Raw genomic sequence first — 18045 nt, forward strand, 5'->3', positions numbered from 1 at the left:
AAATTCTTTAACAAGAATTTTGGGTGCTTAGAAAACTTGGAAGTTTACATTGTATATTATTCACTTAGAGTAGAGCTTATGTACATAAATAGTGATCAGTCTCAAATTACATATTTTATCTTATGTAACTACCATCTTACTTGAGAAAAAAATGAAATTACTAAAAGAACATTTGCTTAATAAAATCACTTAAAATAATTTAAAATCATCTAAAAATTTAGATAATACATATTTGCTAATTTTTTCATAACATATTCATTTGTTGAATCCCTCCTGTATGTCAGATAGTACTTTAAATAACTTATAATAATAAGATATAGTGCTTCACTCAAAGAATTGAAGTTAATAAAAGAAATGAACAACTACACAATTATAGTAGAAAGGGGTAGTTATAATGAAAATATATGCAAGGTCATATTTGGGGTTCTAGAGGAAAAAGAGACTTCTATAGTGTGAACCACAGTTTTACCCTCTCAGAGCTGTAGTGTCCTGCCCTAGGAGCTTCTTAGGCAATGCCAACAAGTGTGGCTGGTGGGCATTTTCTGCCCACCACCAGTGGGGCTCAGGCTGTAGGCAGAGACCAGCAGTGATGGTGACATCAGTGGTGTTCCCACTACACTGCCCCAAGGTAGGGGACCAGTGGTTCAATAATATAGGGAGGAGCAAAGAGGGAAGCCCTATTAGACTAGTTCCAGTGTTGTGCTTTCCTGCTGTGTAGAGAGAGTGGTGGACTTGGCACCTGGATAATAGAAATGAATGCAAGGTCAGTGTGAGCTGGTTGGTGCTGTGGTCCAGTGATCAGTAAGATTGAAAATGGTTCAATCAAAGTCATAGGTGGGGATCTGGAAAAGGTATATAAGGCAGGGAAAGTGACAGCTTGGGGCTCATGCAAACTGGACTCCCACACTCTCTGAGACACAAGCTCTGACACTCAGTTCCTGAGAGAGAACCAGTTTCTGATCTGAGAAGAAAGGAGAAGCTTCCACCAGCTAACCTCTGAAGGATGAAGAGAAGCCAAAGAGATTTGAAGAGACCTGGCCAGGCGCTCCTCCTCCGGCCTGCCTCTGACACTGCCTGAATGGAGCACCAGGCTCTAGTCCTGTGTCTCAAGGAGCTGTTTGTTGTTGGTGTATGCCAGTGAATTACAAAGAACTGTAATGTGAGTGACCAGTAATGACTGCCACTAGTGGTAACAGTGTTACCCAGCACTGCTGACAGGTGACTGATACTCTGTGTCCAGGTCACCTCTGAGCCTTTTAAAAAAAAATATATATATTTATTCATACAGAACTGGGGGGCAATCCAGAGGGTGCAGGGGTGGTGAGAGGGTTCACCAGAGACAGATCGGGAACAGAACAGGCAGATTGATGAAGTACACTGCAGAAGGGAGCAGCGGCGGGTCAAAGAGGTCTGCCGCTCCATGTGGTCACCTCCAGGGCTGGGGATCGAACTCACACTGAAGCGACTGTGCAGTGCTACGTCCTAATTCATTGTGCCACCAGGGAGGGCCCACCTCTGAGCTTTTTATCCTTGAGAATCACCTTCTGATGTTCCTTTCTCCATGGCTGTCTGGTCCAGCATGAGTTGCTGTCCATCCCGACATTCAGACTGCGGCTGAGGCTGCTAAGGGCGCCTCTCAATGCCCCACCATCACCCCCTAGCTACCTTGAGTTGGATCTGGCCCATTTGTGCCCAGCACCTCACATCCCAGTTCCTCACTGATGAGACAACACCATCTTGGATGAGTGGTCTTTTGTTTAGTACTTCTGAACAATATGGACATTATCTGGAGTGAGACAGCTGTAGCCTTAGAAACTCTTTATTTTCCTTGCTTGTTAAATAAGCCCCATTGTTCTTGTTCTTCCCTGAGCCTGAGTGGCCTTGTCATTGTGCACGCAGGTGAAGAACCCACAGTTCTTTGTCCTGTAGTGGGCCCTGTCCTTAACCAGCTACAGCCTCCCCATAGGCCTGTTGCAGTATGAATTGAAGTTAGCAACTGTTGGACATGGGAGATGAGGGACCTAGGCAATGTAATGATCTGTAAAAACTGTGCAGGTGAGAGCTCATAGCATGTTTGAATTTGCAGTGTCTGAGGAAGTGTTTGGGGGGGTGTCATTGGAAGAGCTTCAATTGGTTTGTTGTATTAGCTCGGAGAACTCTGGAAACTTGTTTACTCACTAGGTGTGGAGGTCCATACCCTTCCCTGTTGCACCCTTCTTTCCAAATGTTCACAATTTCACCAGCTTCAAAGCTCCCTCAGTCCCTTCCTTTGGAGGATTTTAGGAGGCTTCACTACATGGATATGATTGATTAACTTATTGGCCTACATAGGCTTAAGTCATCAGTCATTGCAATTGAATTCAGCCTGAAATCACTCTTCCTTCCCCCAGAGGGTTGGGGTAGGAGTGGGAGTTCCAACCAGGCCCCCATCTCTGTTACCTTCCTCAAGCAGGCCCCCATCTCTGTTACCTTCCTCTAGTTTACCTTTATTAACATAACAAAAGAGACATTTTTTAATACTCTTAAAAGCTTAGGAAAGTCCAAAGGCCAGGAATTATGGGTGATCAAATATCAGTATATCAGTGTTGTGAATAACCATAATGCAGGTGTATGCTTCATTGTGCAGCAGTTGTGTTTGTTATGAGTTCTATGAACTTGTGAACCTGTCTATAGTTGAAGAAAACATGTATTAAGAGCATATGGCAGATTTCTTGTCACGTTATTTGACTAATTTATTCAATGTCTTCTGCTCCTGGTACTACTAAACCAGGGGCATAGCACATCCAGCTGTGTTATGACACAAGGACACAAAAATGACAGATAAAACAGGCATGCTTCCTCCTGACATCAAATTTACATCACACCCCCTCCCCCGGGAGACCAGCTAATCACATAATCAAACACATATATAATTGTACTAAATTAGATAATATGACAGAAAGTAAAAGGTGCTGTGATGATACAGGCATCAAGGCCACTGTCCAAATAGTTTATCAGTCACTGTCTGAGTTCTTCACCCACCTGCACAATTGCAACATCACTCAGCTTCAGAAAACAACACTAATAGGATTTATTCAACAAACCAGGGCAAAACAAAGAGTTACTGAGGCCAAAAATGGCTGTTTACCTCATCCAAAGCAGTATCCAATGTTTCCAACTCCTAAATAAAAGCAGCTAAAATGGCGTCTTCCTGCCACTGAGTATGCAGAGCTCCTCTCCTGAACAGCAGGCCTGGTGCCCAAGGTGGTGTCTTCCTGCCTCTGCTGACCTGAAGCACACAGCAGCCAGACTATAGGCTGGGTTCCAACTCAGAAAGACAACAGAAGACACAACAGGAGATGCTCACTAGAGCCGCTGAGATGCTCCAGCACAGCACCAATGGACGTTCAAAATAGCAGAGCAGTGACTGAACAACCTGACATCGGGACACACTCACAGCAGCTCAGCAAGATGCCCACTCTGTTGCCTTCCCTGCCAGGCTGTAACCATGGCAAAACTGGAAACCGTTCCTTTCAGTCACTTGTCTACTTGCAAAACCTGCAAACATTTCATCTCCGAGGTGGGCTGATGGAGACCTTGCAATGTCCTGAGGCCCGCACCAGCCTTCTTGAATATCTGCACAGCAGGAACCAAAATTGTTGACTCTCAAATTACTAAAGACCTAAAAATGCTGAATCGCAAAGGCTGAGTGCTTAAACATGAACCCTGAACACCAAATGCTTGGGTGCTGAATCCGGAACACCAAATAATCCACGGCTGCTTCTGTAGTCCCTTATTGTTCCACCCTGAAATGCAATACTTTTTAGCATTTTGCTTGGGGCTATCTAGCCTCACCATCAGTCCCATCCAGGAGGCACCACCTGAACAGTCTTTGGCTTCAGCCACCCATTACAATGATAAGACATGTAAGTGAAAGCAGAAAGACTTGCTTGTGTAAATGGCTTGACTGGCATTGGTGGTGCAGGTGAGCATTATTTAGATAATGGTGGTAAAGAGGTGACATTTAAAGGGTGAATCACCATCTGTAGGGTAATGGATCAATTAGACTTTTATGCCACTAGCTTCTGTGGCTGTCACTGGCAGTCTTGATTGTTAACAGAAGGCACTTGGAATTGTGGGCGTGGCACCACACGCCTGATGGTGGTCACCTAAAACATGGGTTCACACCCACAGGTAAGTGTGCATACCTGAGCCTGGAAGTCAGTGCTCTAAGGGCAGCATCACTCAGGCTGCTATGGGAGGATGAACATAAGCAGGTGAGGGGAGTGACTACAGAAGCTGTGAGACCATGAAAGGCTGTCAGAGAGAGCCCAAAAAGAAAGCGTAAAGATTCTCAGGGGGCTGTGGCGCCTGCCAACCTCCCAGCATTCCCAGATCTCCTGCCTGCCCTGTGTTTGGTTACCTCACAGAACCATCCCAGGGGAAAAGTAGCACAGAGAATCAGAGAGGGGGAGATGCATTTAAACTCATAAAAGTTCATGTTTTCCTGGAGATGGAGCATAGTGGCTACCACATAGAAGACAGAATAAAGAGGCACAGAAGTGGGGGTCATGAACATATAGTGTGGTAGTTCAGTGGGAGTTGTTGGACAGGGACAGAGGCAGCCGTTATTGAAGAATTGGATAAATTGACAATTGGATGGAATTATGAGGAAGTTGAAGAGTGGGTTTTTAGCATGCCCTCAGTTTCTGGAAGACGTGCCTTCATAGGTGACTGGAGAAGTTGAGGGTTGAATCAAAAGTCAAGTAAAAATAGATTGGGACCTATTGAAGAGGAAGAGGTGAAGAAGTGGGAAAAAAATGCTAAACAGAAAAAAGGATTTGAGGAAAAGTCATTTTCACAGTCCAAGTAATCTTCAAAGAACTAAGCAGTTCACCATGAGGAAAGATATAACCATTTGTTTCTAGAGAGGAGAAAAGTGAGGCATAGTGGAAATGGGGGCCAGAGAGACAGCGAGCCCTGGAAGGGGTGATGGCCGCTGAGAAACCCCTGCATGAAACCACTACTTTCAAGAAAAGAACTACAGAGTAGATGATAACCTTTAGTGATGATTAGTGTCCAGTTTCATTATCACAATTCTTTTTTTTTAAAGATTATTTATTTGTGCATACAGAACTGAGGAACAGGCCAGAGGTGCAGGGGCTGTGAGAGGCTTCCCTAGAGACAGAGTGGGGAGCAGAACAGGCAGATCAATGAAATACACTGCTGAGGGGAGAAGTAGATGAGGCAGGGGGAGTCTGTTGTGCCATTTGAGTCAGCTCCCTGGCCCGGGATCCACTTTGAGCTGCAGTAGCTGCTGATAGCTTTGTAGTGGGTTAAAGCTGTGCTTTAACCCACTGGGAACGGCCCATCATCATCTTCAATTCTTAAGAAACTCACTTCACTAGTGATGAAATATTTTGTGTTTGTAGGTTTTTTTTTTTTAAAGACTTATTTTTTTTTTATTCATACAGAACTGGGGTACAAGCCAGAGGTGCAGGGGCAGTGAGAGGCCTCACCAGAGACAGAGTGGGGAGCAGAACAGGCAGATCAGCAAAGTACACTGCTGAGGGGAGCAGCGGGCAATACAGGAGAGGTCTGCCCCGCCATGTGGGGCACCTGCAGGGCCAGGGATCGAAGTGCATCTTAACCCTTTGCACCACCAGGGATGACCCAAGTTATTATTATTATTTTTTAAATAATGTTTTCATTTTTAAAAATTTTCTTACATGTTAGTTCATTTTTGTGCACTGCTTAACTATACTGCTCAGTTATGATAGTAGGAATTTTGATCAAATAGAGATAGGGCTGAATTTCTTGTCTGGGACTCCTGGTTATGCCAGAGAAATGTGGATGAAGAGAACACAAGAAAAGAATTCATTTACCCCAAGAATTTGCAGAAATCTTGGAAACTTGATTTTTTGGTCCTCAGGGGACATTAATTGGCATTAAATTGCATGACCTGTAGGTATGTTTTCTCTAAAACTGGCTAATATCAAGGAAAAAAATTGTGGTCACTCACTAGTTCTTTTTGCAGAGATATTAGTATTTTATAAACAACTGAACCATTTTGCTCAGATTATAACAAGATATTATTACTAATTTCACTAAGCCAGCAGGGGCTGCAAACCTAGACACTTTCCAGACACAACTACTGAAAATTCAAAATTAAAATATTTGCAAACCGAATATATTATAGAAAGTTTTTTACTATTATGAAAAATACTAACTTTAACCATTAATTTTTCATCCTTTAATATATGTAGGTATCTATCGATGGAATCTTTGTTTCTTTTTTTGTAGTCATGAAACCACATCTATTTAAAAAATGAGTTTTCCAAATTTTCCTTTACAAGGATATTTTGAATACAATGAAAATGGCCTATGGCAAGCCCCATTACCAAAGAATCTCAGTAACCTTCGTTAAATTATTTGGGTACTATAAATATCACATTTATCTTTAACGAAAGGGGGACTCGTTGGTGGCATACGGGTTAATTCTCAGCACTATCACCCCACCATCCTGAGTTTGATTCCTCACCAGGGAGCTGACCCACATAGGGCACAGAAGACCTCTATTGTCTCTCCTACTGAGCCCGTCAGTGGTGGATTTCAGTCAACCCACCTATTCTGCTCCCCATTCTGTCTCTGGTAAATCCTCTCACTCCCCCACCTCTGACCTGTACCCCAGTTTTTCTACACACAAGAAAGTGACATGAAAGGAATGTTTCTTAGGCTGTTGTCAGAAAATAAGATAATATATAGACTCACAGAGCCCTGGGCCTCTTACAAAGTAGGCAGTAAATAAAAATTAGCTGTTTTTAGGGAAGATGGCTAATCACAAGCAAAAATCACTAAAATTTCTTGCTCAAAACAGAGATTGAGCACATTTCTAAGCACTGGGAGTAGAACAATGAGGAAAAACAAAATTCTTGCTCACATGAATTTTAATAAATTTGGTGAAAAGAACATGTAAGTAGAATTGCCCATTTTTATAGTTTCCACAAAGTGTTAGTGCTTTTGCAAAATGAACTGTGGCAGGTTTTAGAATTACTCATTTAGCTTAGTTTTGCACAACCCAATTAGTAATCCTTTCTAGGTATACGACATTTGTTTGTCTTTGACATTCAGCATTATGATTTTTAGACCATAACATTTCTCTTTGAAAGATATCAATAAAATAGCTTCATTCCTTGGTTTCTTTCAGGATGATTTCTGATAATAGAAGTAATAGAACATTAAAGATATTATAGCTTTAACGTAGCTTAAATAATGCATCCACTCTGTGTTTCAGTTGAGATGCTGAAGTCCAGAATGTAAGTAACCTTAGCAAAGGCTAACATCTGAAACAGATGTTTCTCATGCTGTTCCTTTCATTAGTGGAGACGTATGTCTGTGGTATCCTAAGTGTCATAATTGGTGAGAAATGGTCTGCTCTGACCGACTGCTGTTTTTGCTCCCAGTTGGATGCCAATGGCGAGCTGCTGATCCGTAATGCCCAGCTGAAGCACGCGGGCAGGTACACGTGCACTGCTCAGACAATCGTGGACAACTCCTCAGCTTCCGCAGACCTGGTGGTGAGAGGTAAGAGTTCCGACCCTTTCAAATTACAAATGAAAGGTACTGGACTTGCATGTATAATATTTGTACATTCATACACTGGTCGAAATTCCTATATACTTAATCTTCATCCTTGAGAACAGCTTTTCATTCATGCCTAAGAATGATTTAGGCCATGTAAGTAGTAAGCAACACTGATTTTGTTTATTTTACTAGCTAACATGTCTTCCAGAAACTTACACCATATACCTCCTACTAAATGTTTATGCTTTTATGCTCAATACTTGCTAGGAGTATTCTTTTCCTACTGATACTTTTAGAATGTTAAGTAGAGCACTATTGGTTTTCGTTTTGAAAAAAAAAAATATATATATATATATATATATATATATACTGGCATTGGTATAAGTGTAAATGTTACTTATTTATTACTATCATCTTTGAATAAAATATATACCTGTTTCTGTTCCCCACTAATGTTTATGTTCTGGCAAGTAATAGAACTGGAAATGTGCTGTGCACATGCTTGTTGAAATTTCCACCCCGTCTGGCTGTGAGGCCCACTGCAAACATGCCCCACCTGCTTTGAAATGACCCATTGGCCCTGGACACACTGCCTCCAAAGTCAAGACCATTCCTTTTAGCTAGTGCCCAACAAGTGCCACTTCTCAACCTCAGCCTGTACACCCCAGTTGTCTTCTCTAACCTTTCGCAGAACCAATCCTCCTGCCCAGTTTATCCACAAAAACTCCTTAGTGTTTTGAACTCTTACTTGTTTTGCTGTCTTCCCTCCATATCCCAATCTCACCATTTATTGCCCAAATCTTAATCTTTCAAGGCTTGGCTTAACTATTACCGAATTCAGAGTCCTTATTGGATGTCCCAATTTTCAGGGCCTCTTTTAAACTTTTACAATATTGAGCACTTTCTTGAATGTGTTGTCTACCTGTCTGTGCAAATAAGTTAACTCCTCTACTAAGCTGTGAAACTCACCTATCAATATTATATTCATGTTTTGTTGCTGTGGAATTCTATTGCATAGTTTTCTAGCTCTGCTTTTCTTTCTCTATCTCAGTGTCAAGTTTCTTTTCTTTTTTTATTCCTTGTTATCTGTGTGAAAGAGAATATCCTGAACAAACTCTAAAACATAGGTTTTATGGGTCCCACCCCAGGCCAAAGAGCCAAGACACCAAAGACTACAAATCCCATAATGCCATCACCACCAAAGGGAGGCTGCTGGGAACTGAGGGTGGAATTAAACAATCAGGCTTGGGATATAATGAGACATATGGCCCCGGGGGTTCCCTTGGTTTTTTGCCTGCTTTCAGTGTGCATTGGGGTACCACCTCTGCAGACCTGGTAGGACACACTCACCAATTTATCTCTCTTTTTCCCTGAATTACTCCTTTCTTCATTTCCCCCTTTTGTAAATAAACCCTTCGTTAACCTTTTCATGTGTGCTTGCAGTTAAGTCTCATTATGAGTCCCTTTTAAGCACATGTTGGGGACCCACAGTGGCCATCCTCTTTGAAGATGTTATAGGGAGTTGCCCTATAACACATCTACTAAAAAAAATGTAAGGACCATTAATTGCATATTTTAGTCAATAGATAGAAGAAAAGTATAGTTTGTCTTAATTCCCTTTCCATATCTGGCCCATTATAATTTCCCTCACTCTCATATACCTTCTTCATTTCTCTTTAGAGCAGCAGTGTTATGAAACCACAAAGATATAAGATGACAAGACTGAAATTCTTTTTTTCCAGTTGAATGTATTCAGAGTAATAAGCAGTTAGGCTGAAGTTTCTTCATCCAGATGAGACATTTATTATACATGATACTTCATAAACTAATAAATCTCTACCCTAAGGCTGCAAAATGCAAGTGGAAGAAATTTCTTGTTCAGTATTTCCATTTATAATATTTTGTTATGTGAGACATCTGTTGTCTTTAAGATTTATGAGGGAGAGTTGCCTCGTTCACTTTTCTTTCTAGTCCTACTAATGCTGTTAGGACATTTCTGGCATACAATATTATATATGTATTTAACTGTACTTGTTTTCATATTAAAGGACTTTTCATTAATGTTGCAATAGAAGTTATATTATACAACATGAACATCAATATCTTCATATAATTACATTGTAGTAAACCCCTGTGTTCAGAGGAAAGTTCCACAACTGTAATGGAAGAAAAATAATAATATCCACACATAATTAGGCAATTAAAAAATACCCATGCTGTGTATTTTTATAAAGGTAAAAGCAATAAAGAGGAGCTATAGCAGATATGATTTGGAGGTGGTAATACCTTTTATTTTTCTTTCTCTAAAGCCTTTTAGTCCTGGGAAAAATACCTTAGAGCAATGTAACTTGGAAAGTACACCTAGCTGACATATGATACAGCATTTTAAAACCCTGTGCTGTAAGGCACATGGTCATAAACTTATGTGGTCATAAAGCTCTACAGGTAAATGAAAAGTATTGCTAACCATTGCTAAAGTCTGCAGAGTCATAATTTAATCATTCTCCAAACTTCATTATTAATAACATAAAAGGAATTCATTTTAAATCAAGATAAATTTTCCATCAAAATAATAGTCATTTACATTTCTGTATAATGTGTCAAAAATGTATATAAAGTACACCTTCAAATGTGCTTTGTATATTTAAATCATAGGATATAAAATTAGGTTTTCTAATTTCTTATTAAATGGTGAATAATAAAATATACTATGCCTTAAATAATATTATTATTGGTTCATTTCTCTACCGCCTTATTTTTTTCCACCTAATTCAGAAAATCATCACCTGGAATCCATAGGCAGACTTCAAGGTGTTCATAGAACCCCTGAAATTTTATGTAAAATTATATATATATATGTGTGTGTATGTGTGTGTATAAAACAGATACATATGTAGCATTTTATATATATATAATATAATGTATATATATGTGTGTGTATAAAACAGATACATATGTAGCATTATATATATATATACACACACACATACACACACATTCAGAAATTTTAGCATATTTCTAGCCAACAATAGCTCAAAAAATCATTAAAAATGTGATCTCATATTTGTGTTTTCCTTTTTATCTCATATATATCAAGATTCCCCAGAGACAAACTATTTATTTCATGCTCAAGAATCAAAAAGCTAATAAATTCTGTAGGGTGAGATCTAATAGCACATCTAGTCTGTGAATTGCTTTCAAATATTCAATTTTTACTTAATACTTTAAGAATATATCTGTTTCCCAAAATATATTAAACATGTTATAAATAATATTAGACTTCTATAAGAACTTGACACATTTGAGAGGAAATATCTCTCATTCACATCCAGATACCAGTGACCAGGGTGGAGCAATTTCTCTGAGGCTCACTAAGAAAATTTTGGTGATTGGGTTTAACCCTAAACTTTAATTTCTAGCAGAAGACCAAACAAAAAGTAGTGCTTTTCAGGCATACTTCAGACAATCTGGATTTCTTTTAGCTTATGTTTCCTTGAAGGAAACAAAAGCTTAGTAAATATTGGGGTGCTCTCATGTCCTCCGTGTATATTTGTTCATGTCTTTGTAATCATGGAAGTGTGGGCAAGTTAAGTGATAAAAGTGATTTGAGTGAGAAAAAAAGAATATTATATATATTTACATCTATAATTTTATTGGGATAACATTGATTTACAATATTGTACATAATTTAGGGGAGCAGGTTCATATCTCTCCAGATGTATGTTACTACTCCATACCACTACTTAAGCAGGCACACAAAAACAAATTTCTTGTGTTTGCCTTGCATATTATTTTAATTGGAGGCGATTAATTTGTTAAATTGGAGTGTTACTAAATATAACACAACTACATTTACAAAAAAACATAATCAGTGGAAAGCATAAGGCTAGTTCTGATTTCACAGAGTTTTCAACACAAAGATACCTTATTATTTTATCTGAATAATATATTGTAGAATGGAGAAATAAGGGACAACAATAGGAAACACTGTTGACTAAAAAGACTAGAAAATGGCCCCACTAATCAGATATGAGCCATTGTTATTTTGTAGCAGCCATAAATTCTTGCTGATAAAAAGTTTAAGCATTTCAATTTATTTTCCTATGTTACTGAGTTTACAGATGCTCGAGGAATAGAGACCATAACAAGCAGACCATATTCTGTCCCTCCAGTTCTGCAAGCAGTTTTAAATTGTGCTTCATTTTGATGTCCAATGCTGCCTTTTACGTTAGTTCTACCCTTTCACTTTGGAGATACTTCAGCTATTGTCTCTATGTCTAGATGATTTTTGCAAAAGTAAGCATACTTCAAACAATACTTTTCTGGAAACTCAAAATACAGAACTAAACACATGGATATATGAAATCATTGTTCAGAAAAACTTTTAACTAAAAATATAAAAACTTTGGATAAATCATTAATTATTCTTTCACACAGCATTGGCAAAGCCTAAGAACGCCCTATATGAAATAGTGGCCTTCAACATAGTCCCTCAGGATTTCAACAAATTTAGATTAATCAAATTTGGAATTATGCAAAATGTGATAAACTACACAAATAAGCAAACCATAATTTATGATAAAAAAAAGAAAGAGAGAGGAAGCAACTAATTAGAATCCAAAATATTTCAGAAGTATCATCATTGGAATAAGAATAAAAAATAGGGCCTCCCTGATGGCACAGGGGTTAACGTAAGTGCTATCAAGCTATCAGCAGCCACTGGGGAGTTCGATCCCCAGCCAGAGATGTGACCCACATGGTATAGCAGACCTCTCCTGTCTCAACCACTGCTCCCCTCAGCAGTGGATTTCATTCAATCTGTCTGTTCTGCTCCCTATTCTATCTCACTCCTCTGAACCTCTGCATAGACCCCAGTTCTTGTATTCGTAAATAAATAAAATATACTTCTTTTTAAAAAGAATAAGAATAAAGACAATCATGCCAAAATATTTGAAGAAATGATGGAAATGGATTAGTAACAAGATATGGCAGTTTTTTTTTTTTGGGGGGGGGGAACTACCTATAAATGAAAAGCACAGGCATTGAGAATAAAATAAAGATTGGTTAAGGAATAAATTAGAGATATATTAATAAAAGGTTAGAGACCTAGAAGATAGAAATGATAGTTACCTTCTCAAAAAAAAAAAACCAAATTACGAAAGAGATAACATTAAAGATAAAATGAGAAAATGATATTTGTTAAATTGAATTAACTGATGAAATACTATAGAAAGTAGGAGAGAAGAAATTGTCAAAAAGATAACTATAAGTTTAGGAAAATAGAGATAAATATGATGGCTCATTTTCAAGAATCACAATAAAGTAGAAAACTTACTAAAAATAAATTTATAAAACTTGAAAGCTTTCAAGACAGAAGATTATAAGAGCAACAAGAGTGAAAAAATCATATATTTTACAAAATTGTAGCAATATACTGACAGCACATAACTCAGCCACAACAATAAAAAAAGAAAAAGGGGGATTTGGTGGACCCACATTCCAAGATGGCGCCCCAGGATCCCTGCTTTCTGGTAATCTGTCTCACAGTTTTACAGCTGGTCTGTGTGTTAGCAATAGTGACCGTGCTGAACACTCTCTGAAATCACATTGCTTCCTCTACCTTGAGTTTTGAATTTTCAATCAGATCAAAGCCAGTTGCCTTGTCATAAAGACATTTCACCAGCCTTGCTGAGAAACTTACATGGGAAGAAAGTGAAGTTTCAAATGATAACCACCACTAATTTCCCTTTGTTTGAGTGAGTAATCAACCATCAGCTCTCCTAGCCCTAGTCAGGCATTAAATGACAGTCGTCCCGGCCGAGTGTTGATATACCTTTCATGATACACCCTGTCAAGCGCTATTCAGCTGAGTCATTTAATAATTCTTAATTTGGGCCTTCCTGGTAGCCTACGGGTTAAGGCTTAGCACTACCAACACTGCAGCACCATTCCTATCCTCAGTCAGAGAGCTAACCCACTATATCAGTTGCCCAAGTGGAGAGAGACTTTTTGAATTTGTTCCCCCCTCACCTTCATACTCATTTTAGCACAGTTGTCTAAAGCATTGAATCACAGCAAATAAGATAGCTTCAGAAGCTCTGTTATTAGTTCCAGGGACCTCTCAATTTGACTGGCATGTATAAACAGTGAAAAGAGAATAAAGGGGCCTCCCTGGTGGCCGAGGGCTTGAGTCCCAGCCCTATTAACACTATGGCCTAAGTTAGGTTGCCGGGAAGGGAGCTGACCCACATGGTGCAGCAGACCTCTTCTGTCTCACTTCCTGCTCCCCTTAGCAGTGGATTTCAATTAATCTGCCTGTTCTCTCCATTCTGTCTCTGGGGAATCCTGTCTTATACACCTTACACACACACACACACACACACACACACCCTCTGGCCTACACTAAGTTCTTTGATGTCTCTCTCTCTCTCTGTGTGTGTGTGTGTGTGTGTGTGATGGACAGAGCAGTGTGCTCTGTCTATCTGTCTGTTCTGCTCTCCCCACTCTGTCTCTGGTGAATCTTCTCGTCACTCCTGCACCCTTGGCTTATACCCCAGTTCCATATGCATAAACAAATAAATCTTTAAAAAAATAGATCAAAAATGAAATCAAATAAATTTTTCCTAGGAAGTAATATAAAATTTTATGTAAGTTTACAAGAGACCGTGTATCTTTCTTGTTATTGTTGCATTTAAAGTTGTTTATATCAGTGGCAGATTTTTTTTTATCAGGAGAGACTATATTGACATCAATTTTAAATAATTTAATACTAGTGAAAGGTAATTTCAGAATCAGTTGTTTAAAACAGAAGTATATTTAAAAGAATCAAAGGAGTGTAGAACTCAAACAACTATAAATTGCTTGATATTTTTAGAATACATTTATAGTTCAAAACTATTGTTAGTTCAAAGAAACACTGCTATCATACTGGAAGTGGATATAGACACCTTATGTAAAGATCCAAGTGGAGAGGATTGCTATAGATTATCTTGTTTTGTTGCTGTAGTTAGTGCTTTAAATATAGTGTATTTCAGGTTGCTTTCACAAGTCAGTTTGACACATGTGAATATTCTTAAGGAAAGGACCTTTGTGGAGGACTTAAAGCTCTTCACTCAAACTTGTGTCTTTTAGAGGGAAAGGTTTTTCAAGACTTATTCAACAGCACTTGGAGACACTTTACAGCTTGACAAATCTAAATTCTCATTCATGAGTGCACTGTTGGACAATATCCAACAATGGACCATAAATTGGGCCACAAAAGAAGAAATCATTTGGTCTTGTAATATATATTTTACCACTTACCATGGTAATTCTCTATATTATAAATATCCCAGGCAATATTGCCAAGTGGTGGGAAGACTGTTCTGACTCCTAACAGAAATTGATGCTTGCTACAAAAATTGCCAAAATAGAAAATATAACCATGATTACAGTTTTTAGATCCCCCATTATATCTTAGGTACAGTATAACCACAAATTTCTTAATGGAAGGCTGACATTTTTTAAAAGAGTAATAAAAAGAAAAACACTTTCATTGTTGGAAATTTTCCTTTGGTCTGATTCTAATCTACTATATGAAATTTAGAAATGTTTTGAAAAAAGTGTTACTAAAGTTATGGTGGATGCAATAAGAACTACGTAAATGATTGTGTTCCTCAAATTAAATTTGTATTGTTTTTATTATTATAATATAAATTTCTATCCATATTATTGTATATAGATTTTTTTATTTAACTGGGAACATTGTGTGCTTTCACATGTATGAGTGAGAGAGAGAGAGAGAGAGAGAGAGAGAGAGAGAGTGTGTGTGTGTATAAGTTCTCAATATCTAAGGCCAAATAGAACTACAGAGTAGGAATGGATATAAGTAAAATGTCATCTTTATTTGATATAGTCCATTTAAATTTTTATTACTTGCCCAGTTTCTGCTTACCTCCTTCCTCCCTCCCTTCCTTCTTTTCTTTCCTTCTCTTCCCTTTCCTTTACCTTTCCATGTAGAAGACCTGGGGTGTAGGCAGAGGAACGGAGGTGATCCACTGCTGAGGGGAACAGTGGGGTGAGACAGGAGAGATCTGCTGAGCCCTATGTAGGTCAGCTCCCTGGCTGGAGATGGATCTCAGGCCTTAGCAGTGACAGAGCTTAGACTTCACCCCTAGACCATGAGGGAGGCCCTGGTTCCCTCATTCTCAATGAGGTCATTTTTATTAAACCTTGTTTACATTCTGAACTGGGTAAGTTAAGGTAGCATAGTCAAGTATATAACTTGATGGATACTGTCAAATATTCTTTTAGTCTGAATAATATTTTTCAATCATTATAATGGTCTTTTTTTTTTTAACAGAAAATTACTTGAGTGTTTATTACTCCCTACTGTTTTGTATTTTCAGAGTTTATACACAAAGCATACTCTTTTTACTGCTTAGGCTAAATTAATATTGGTACATTTAACTGGAGATATAGTTCCAGAATTAGTACACTTTATTTTAAAAGTATGAAGTAGATAAACATTTTCTTTGTCTAAGATAAATGTGTTCTAATAGTCTTATTAGTAAATCATGTATTTATTACATCGGTTTTTTTTACTAATTCTTCACAGTAGTTATATGAATTTTCTGCACTTATTTCAAATTTGAATATACAATTTAAAAGCAAGAATTAATCTTACAGGTCATCTAGGCAATCCCACCTTTTCATTTTGCTGTTTATATTCTGACACTGAGATTTGCCCTGAACACCTATCTACGTAGTGATCATCACCTTGGAAATCCAGTTCCAATTTCTCATATTGTACTAGGTTTTTTTTTCCAGAAAGCATGAATAAATAAAACTGATTTCAAGAATTTCTATGTTCAGTATTTTAGAAATTTAATGCTCTATATCTTTCTGTAGTTAATTCTGTCCATTCCTGTTGTCTAACTGATGAAAAATAGGTCATTTTAAAATGTTTCAGGACGGTCAAATCAGAAGAATTCATTGTAAAAATATCAGTTTACTAATTGTGGACTATACAGAGTTCCATTTGTATGATTTAAGGATTTTGGGTATTCATGAAAGCAGAATGACAGATCCTCTGTCAGGCTAAAGCTTGTGGAGATTTTAGTGCTAAGTGAGAACTTAGATTTCTGTGGCTACTGGTGCAAATATTCAAATTGTGCTGAAGAATTCCCAAATCATATTTAAAACAAAATAAGCAAATTTAGATGTATATTTGGAGTTATTATCAAGGCATATTGCACCTTATATGCATTCAAAATGACCTTTGAATTAATCAAAATCAGGGAGGGCAGGCAAAATGGTATCATATCATGTACATACCAAGTTAGAAAGGATCATAAATACACACATACAAACACACATGCACACACACAAACAGGCCTGACCCTCATCCCCACTCATGAAGAAATCCAGAAAAGATACACTTAAGTATGCAAAAGATGTGTCCCAGCACTATGAAGCTACGGGCAGCCACTGAAACAAGTTTGGTCCCTGGCCAGGGAGCTGACCCACACGGTGCAGCAGACCTCTCCTGTCTCACCCTCCTTCCCCTCAGCAGTAGATTTTAGTCATTCCAGCTGTTCTGCTCCCTATTCTGTCTCTGGTGAATCTTCTCACCACCCCTCCTCTGGCCTACACCCCGGTTCTTCTATACATGAATAAATAAAAGTAAATAATAAAGAATGAAAAGATGTGTTCAAATTATCAAAAATCAAACAGAATAGTTGAGGTAGTTTTATAACTATTTGGGTTAGAAAAACACACATTTACCTCAGATACTTGGATAATTGCCTCTGTTTTCCTCATGCTTTCGCCAAGAAAGTTTGCCACAGAGACAGACTAAAGATTCCATCTTATCAACCCCAGCAGCACTGAGGTGGGGAAATGGCTGCTGCCTATACTGACTGGAACAATAACTGACTGGGTGCCATTAAAAGCATCCTGACCCCACTCTCTGCTGAACCACAGTGACACATTTATTACTAGCCAGGATTCCCAGAAATTAAGAATCCTTCCCATTGAGAATCAACAGATTCGAGCCAAAGGAAAGCTATGACAAGGCAGTTCTCCATAATTATTGCATGTTAAAGCTGAAATGTTGAGCCAAAGTAATTCTCTGTTTACAATAAATACAGTATTTAGAAAAAAGTTTATTTTGAAGTTGTTATTTATGAGTTCTTTTATTAAAAGCTCTAGTAAAAATGACAGCTTTCTCAGTAACTACTGAGTATCAATTAGAGCAGGGACTTGGAATTGTATTTCTCTTTGTATGTCCCACTTATCGATGTAATTTAAGGAAAATTTAATTTAAATCTATGAGTTCTAAAGTTTATTTAGAATGGCTCACACTTTTAAGTTTTGAGATGGATCTAGAAAAAGGTTGTAGTTTAACTCTTTTATAAATTCAAAGATTAAAACAGACTGCATTGGTTGTATAAAGTGGTACAGATAATTCACTATAATTTCTTTTTTTTCCTTACTGTATTA

At 38.1% G+C, this 18045-nt stretch overlaps 1 protein-coding gene across 3 annotated transcripts in view; it reads left to right on the forward strand.

Annotated features, from left to right (window-relative positions):
* The window catches only part of CNTN1 (contactin 1), a 289880-nt gene that overhangs the window by 146958 nt on the left and 124877 nt on the right, over positions 1 to 18045 (forward strand). For all 3 annotated transcript variants that reach the window (XM_012734143.1, XM_012734144.1, XM_012734142.1), the window contains exon 15: positions 7443 to 7563. In XM_012734143.1, the coding sequence (XP_012589597.1) occupies positions 7443 to 7563 (121 nt within the window). The remainder of the gene's footprint in view (positions 1 to 7442; positions 7564 to 18045) is intronic.

Source organism: Condylura cristata, unplaced genomic scaffold (genome assembly GCF_000260355.1).
Source record: "Condylura cristata isolate star-nosed mole 26May11 unplaced genomic scaffold, ConCri1.0 scaffold00047, whole genome shotgun sequence".
Taxonomy (NCBI): domain Eukaryota; kingdom Metazoa; phylum Chordata; class Mammalia; order Eulipotyphla; family Talpidae; genus Condylura; species Condylura cristata.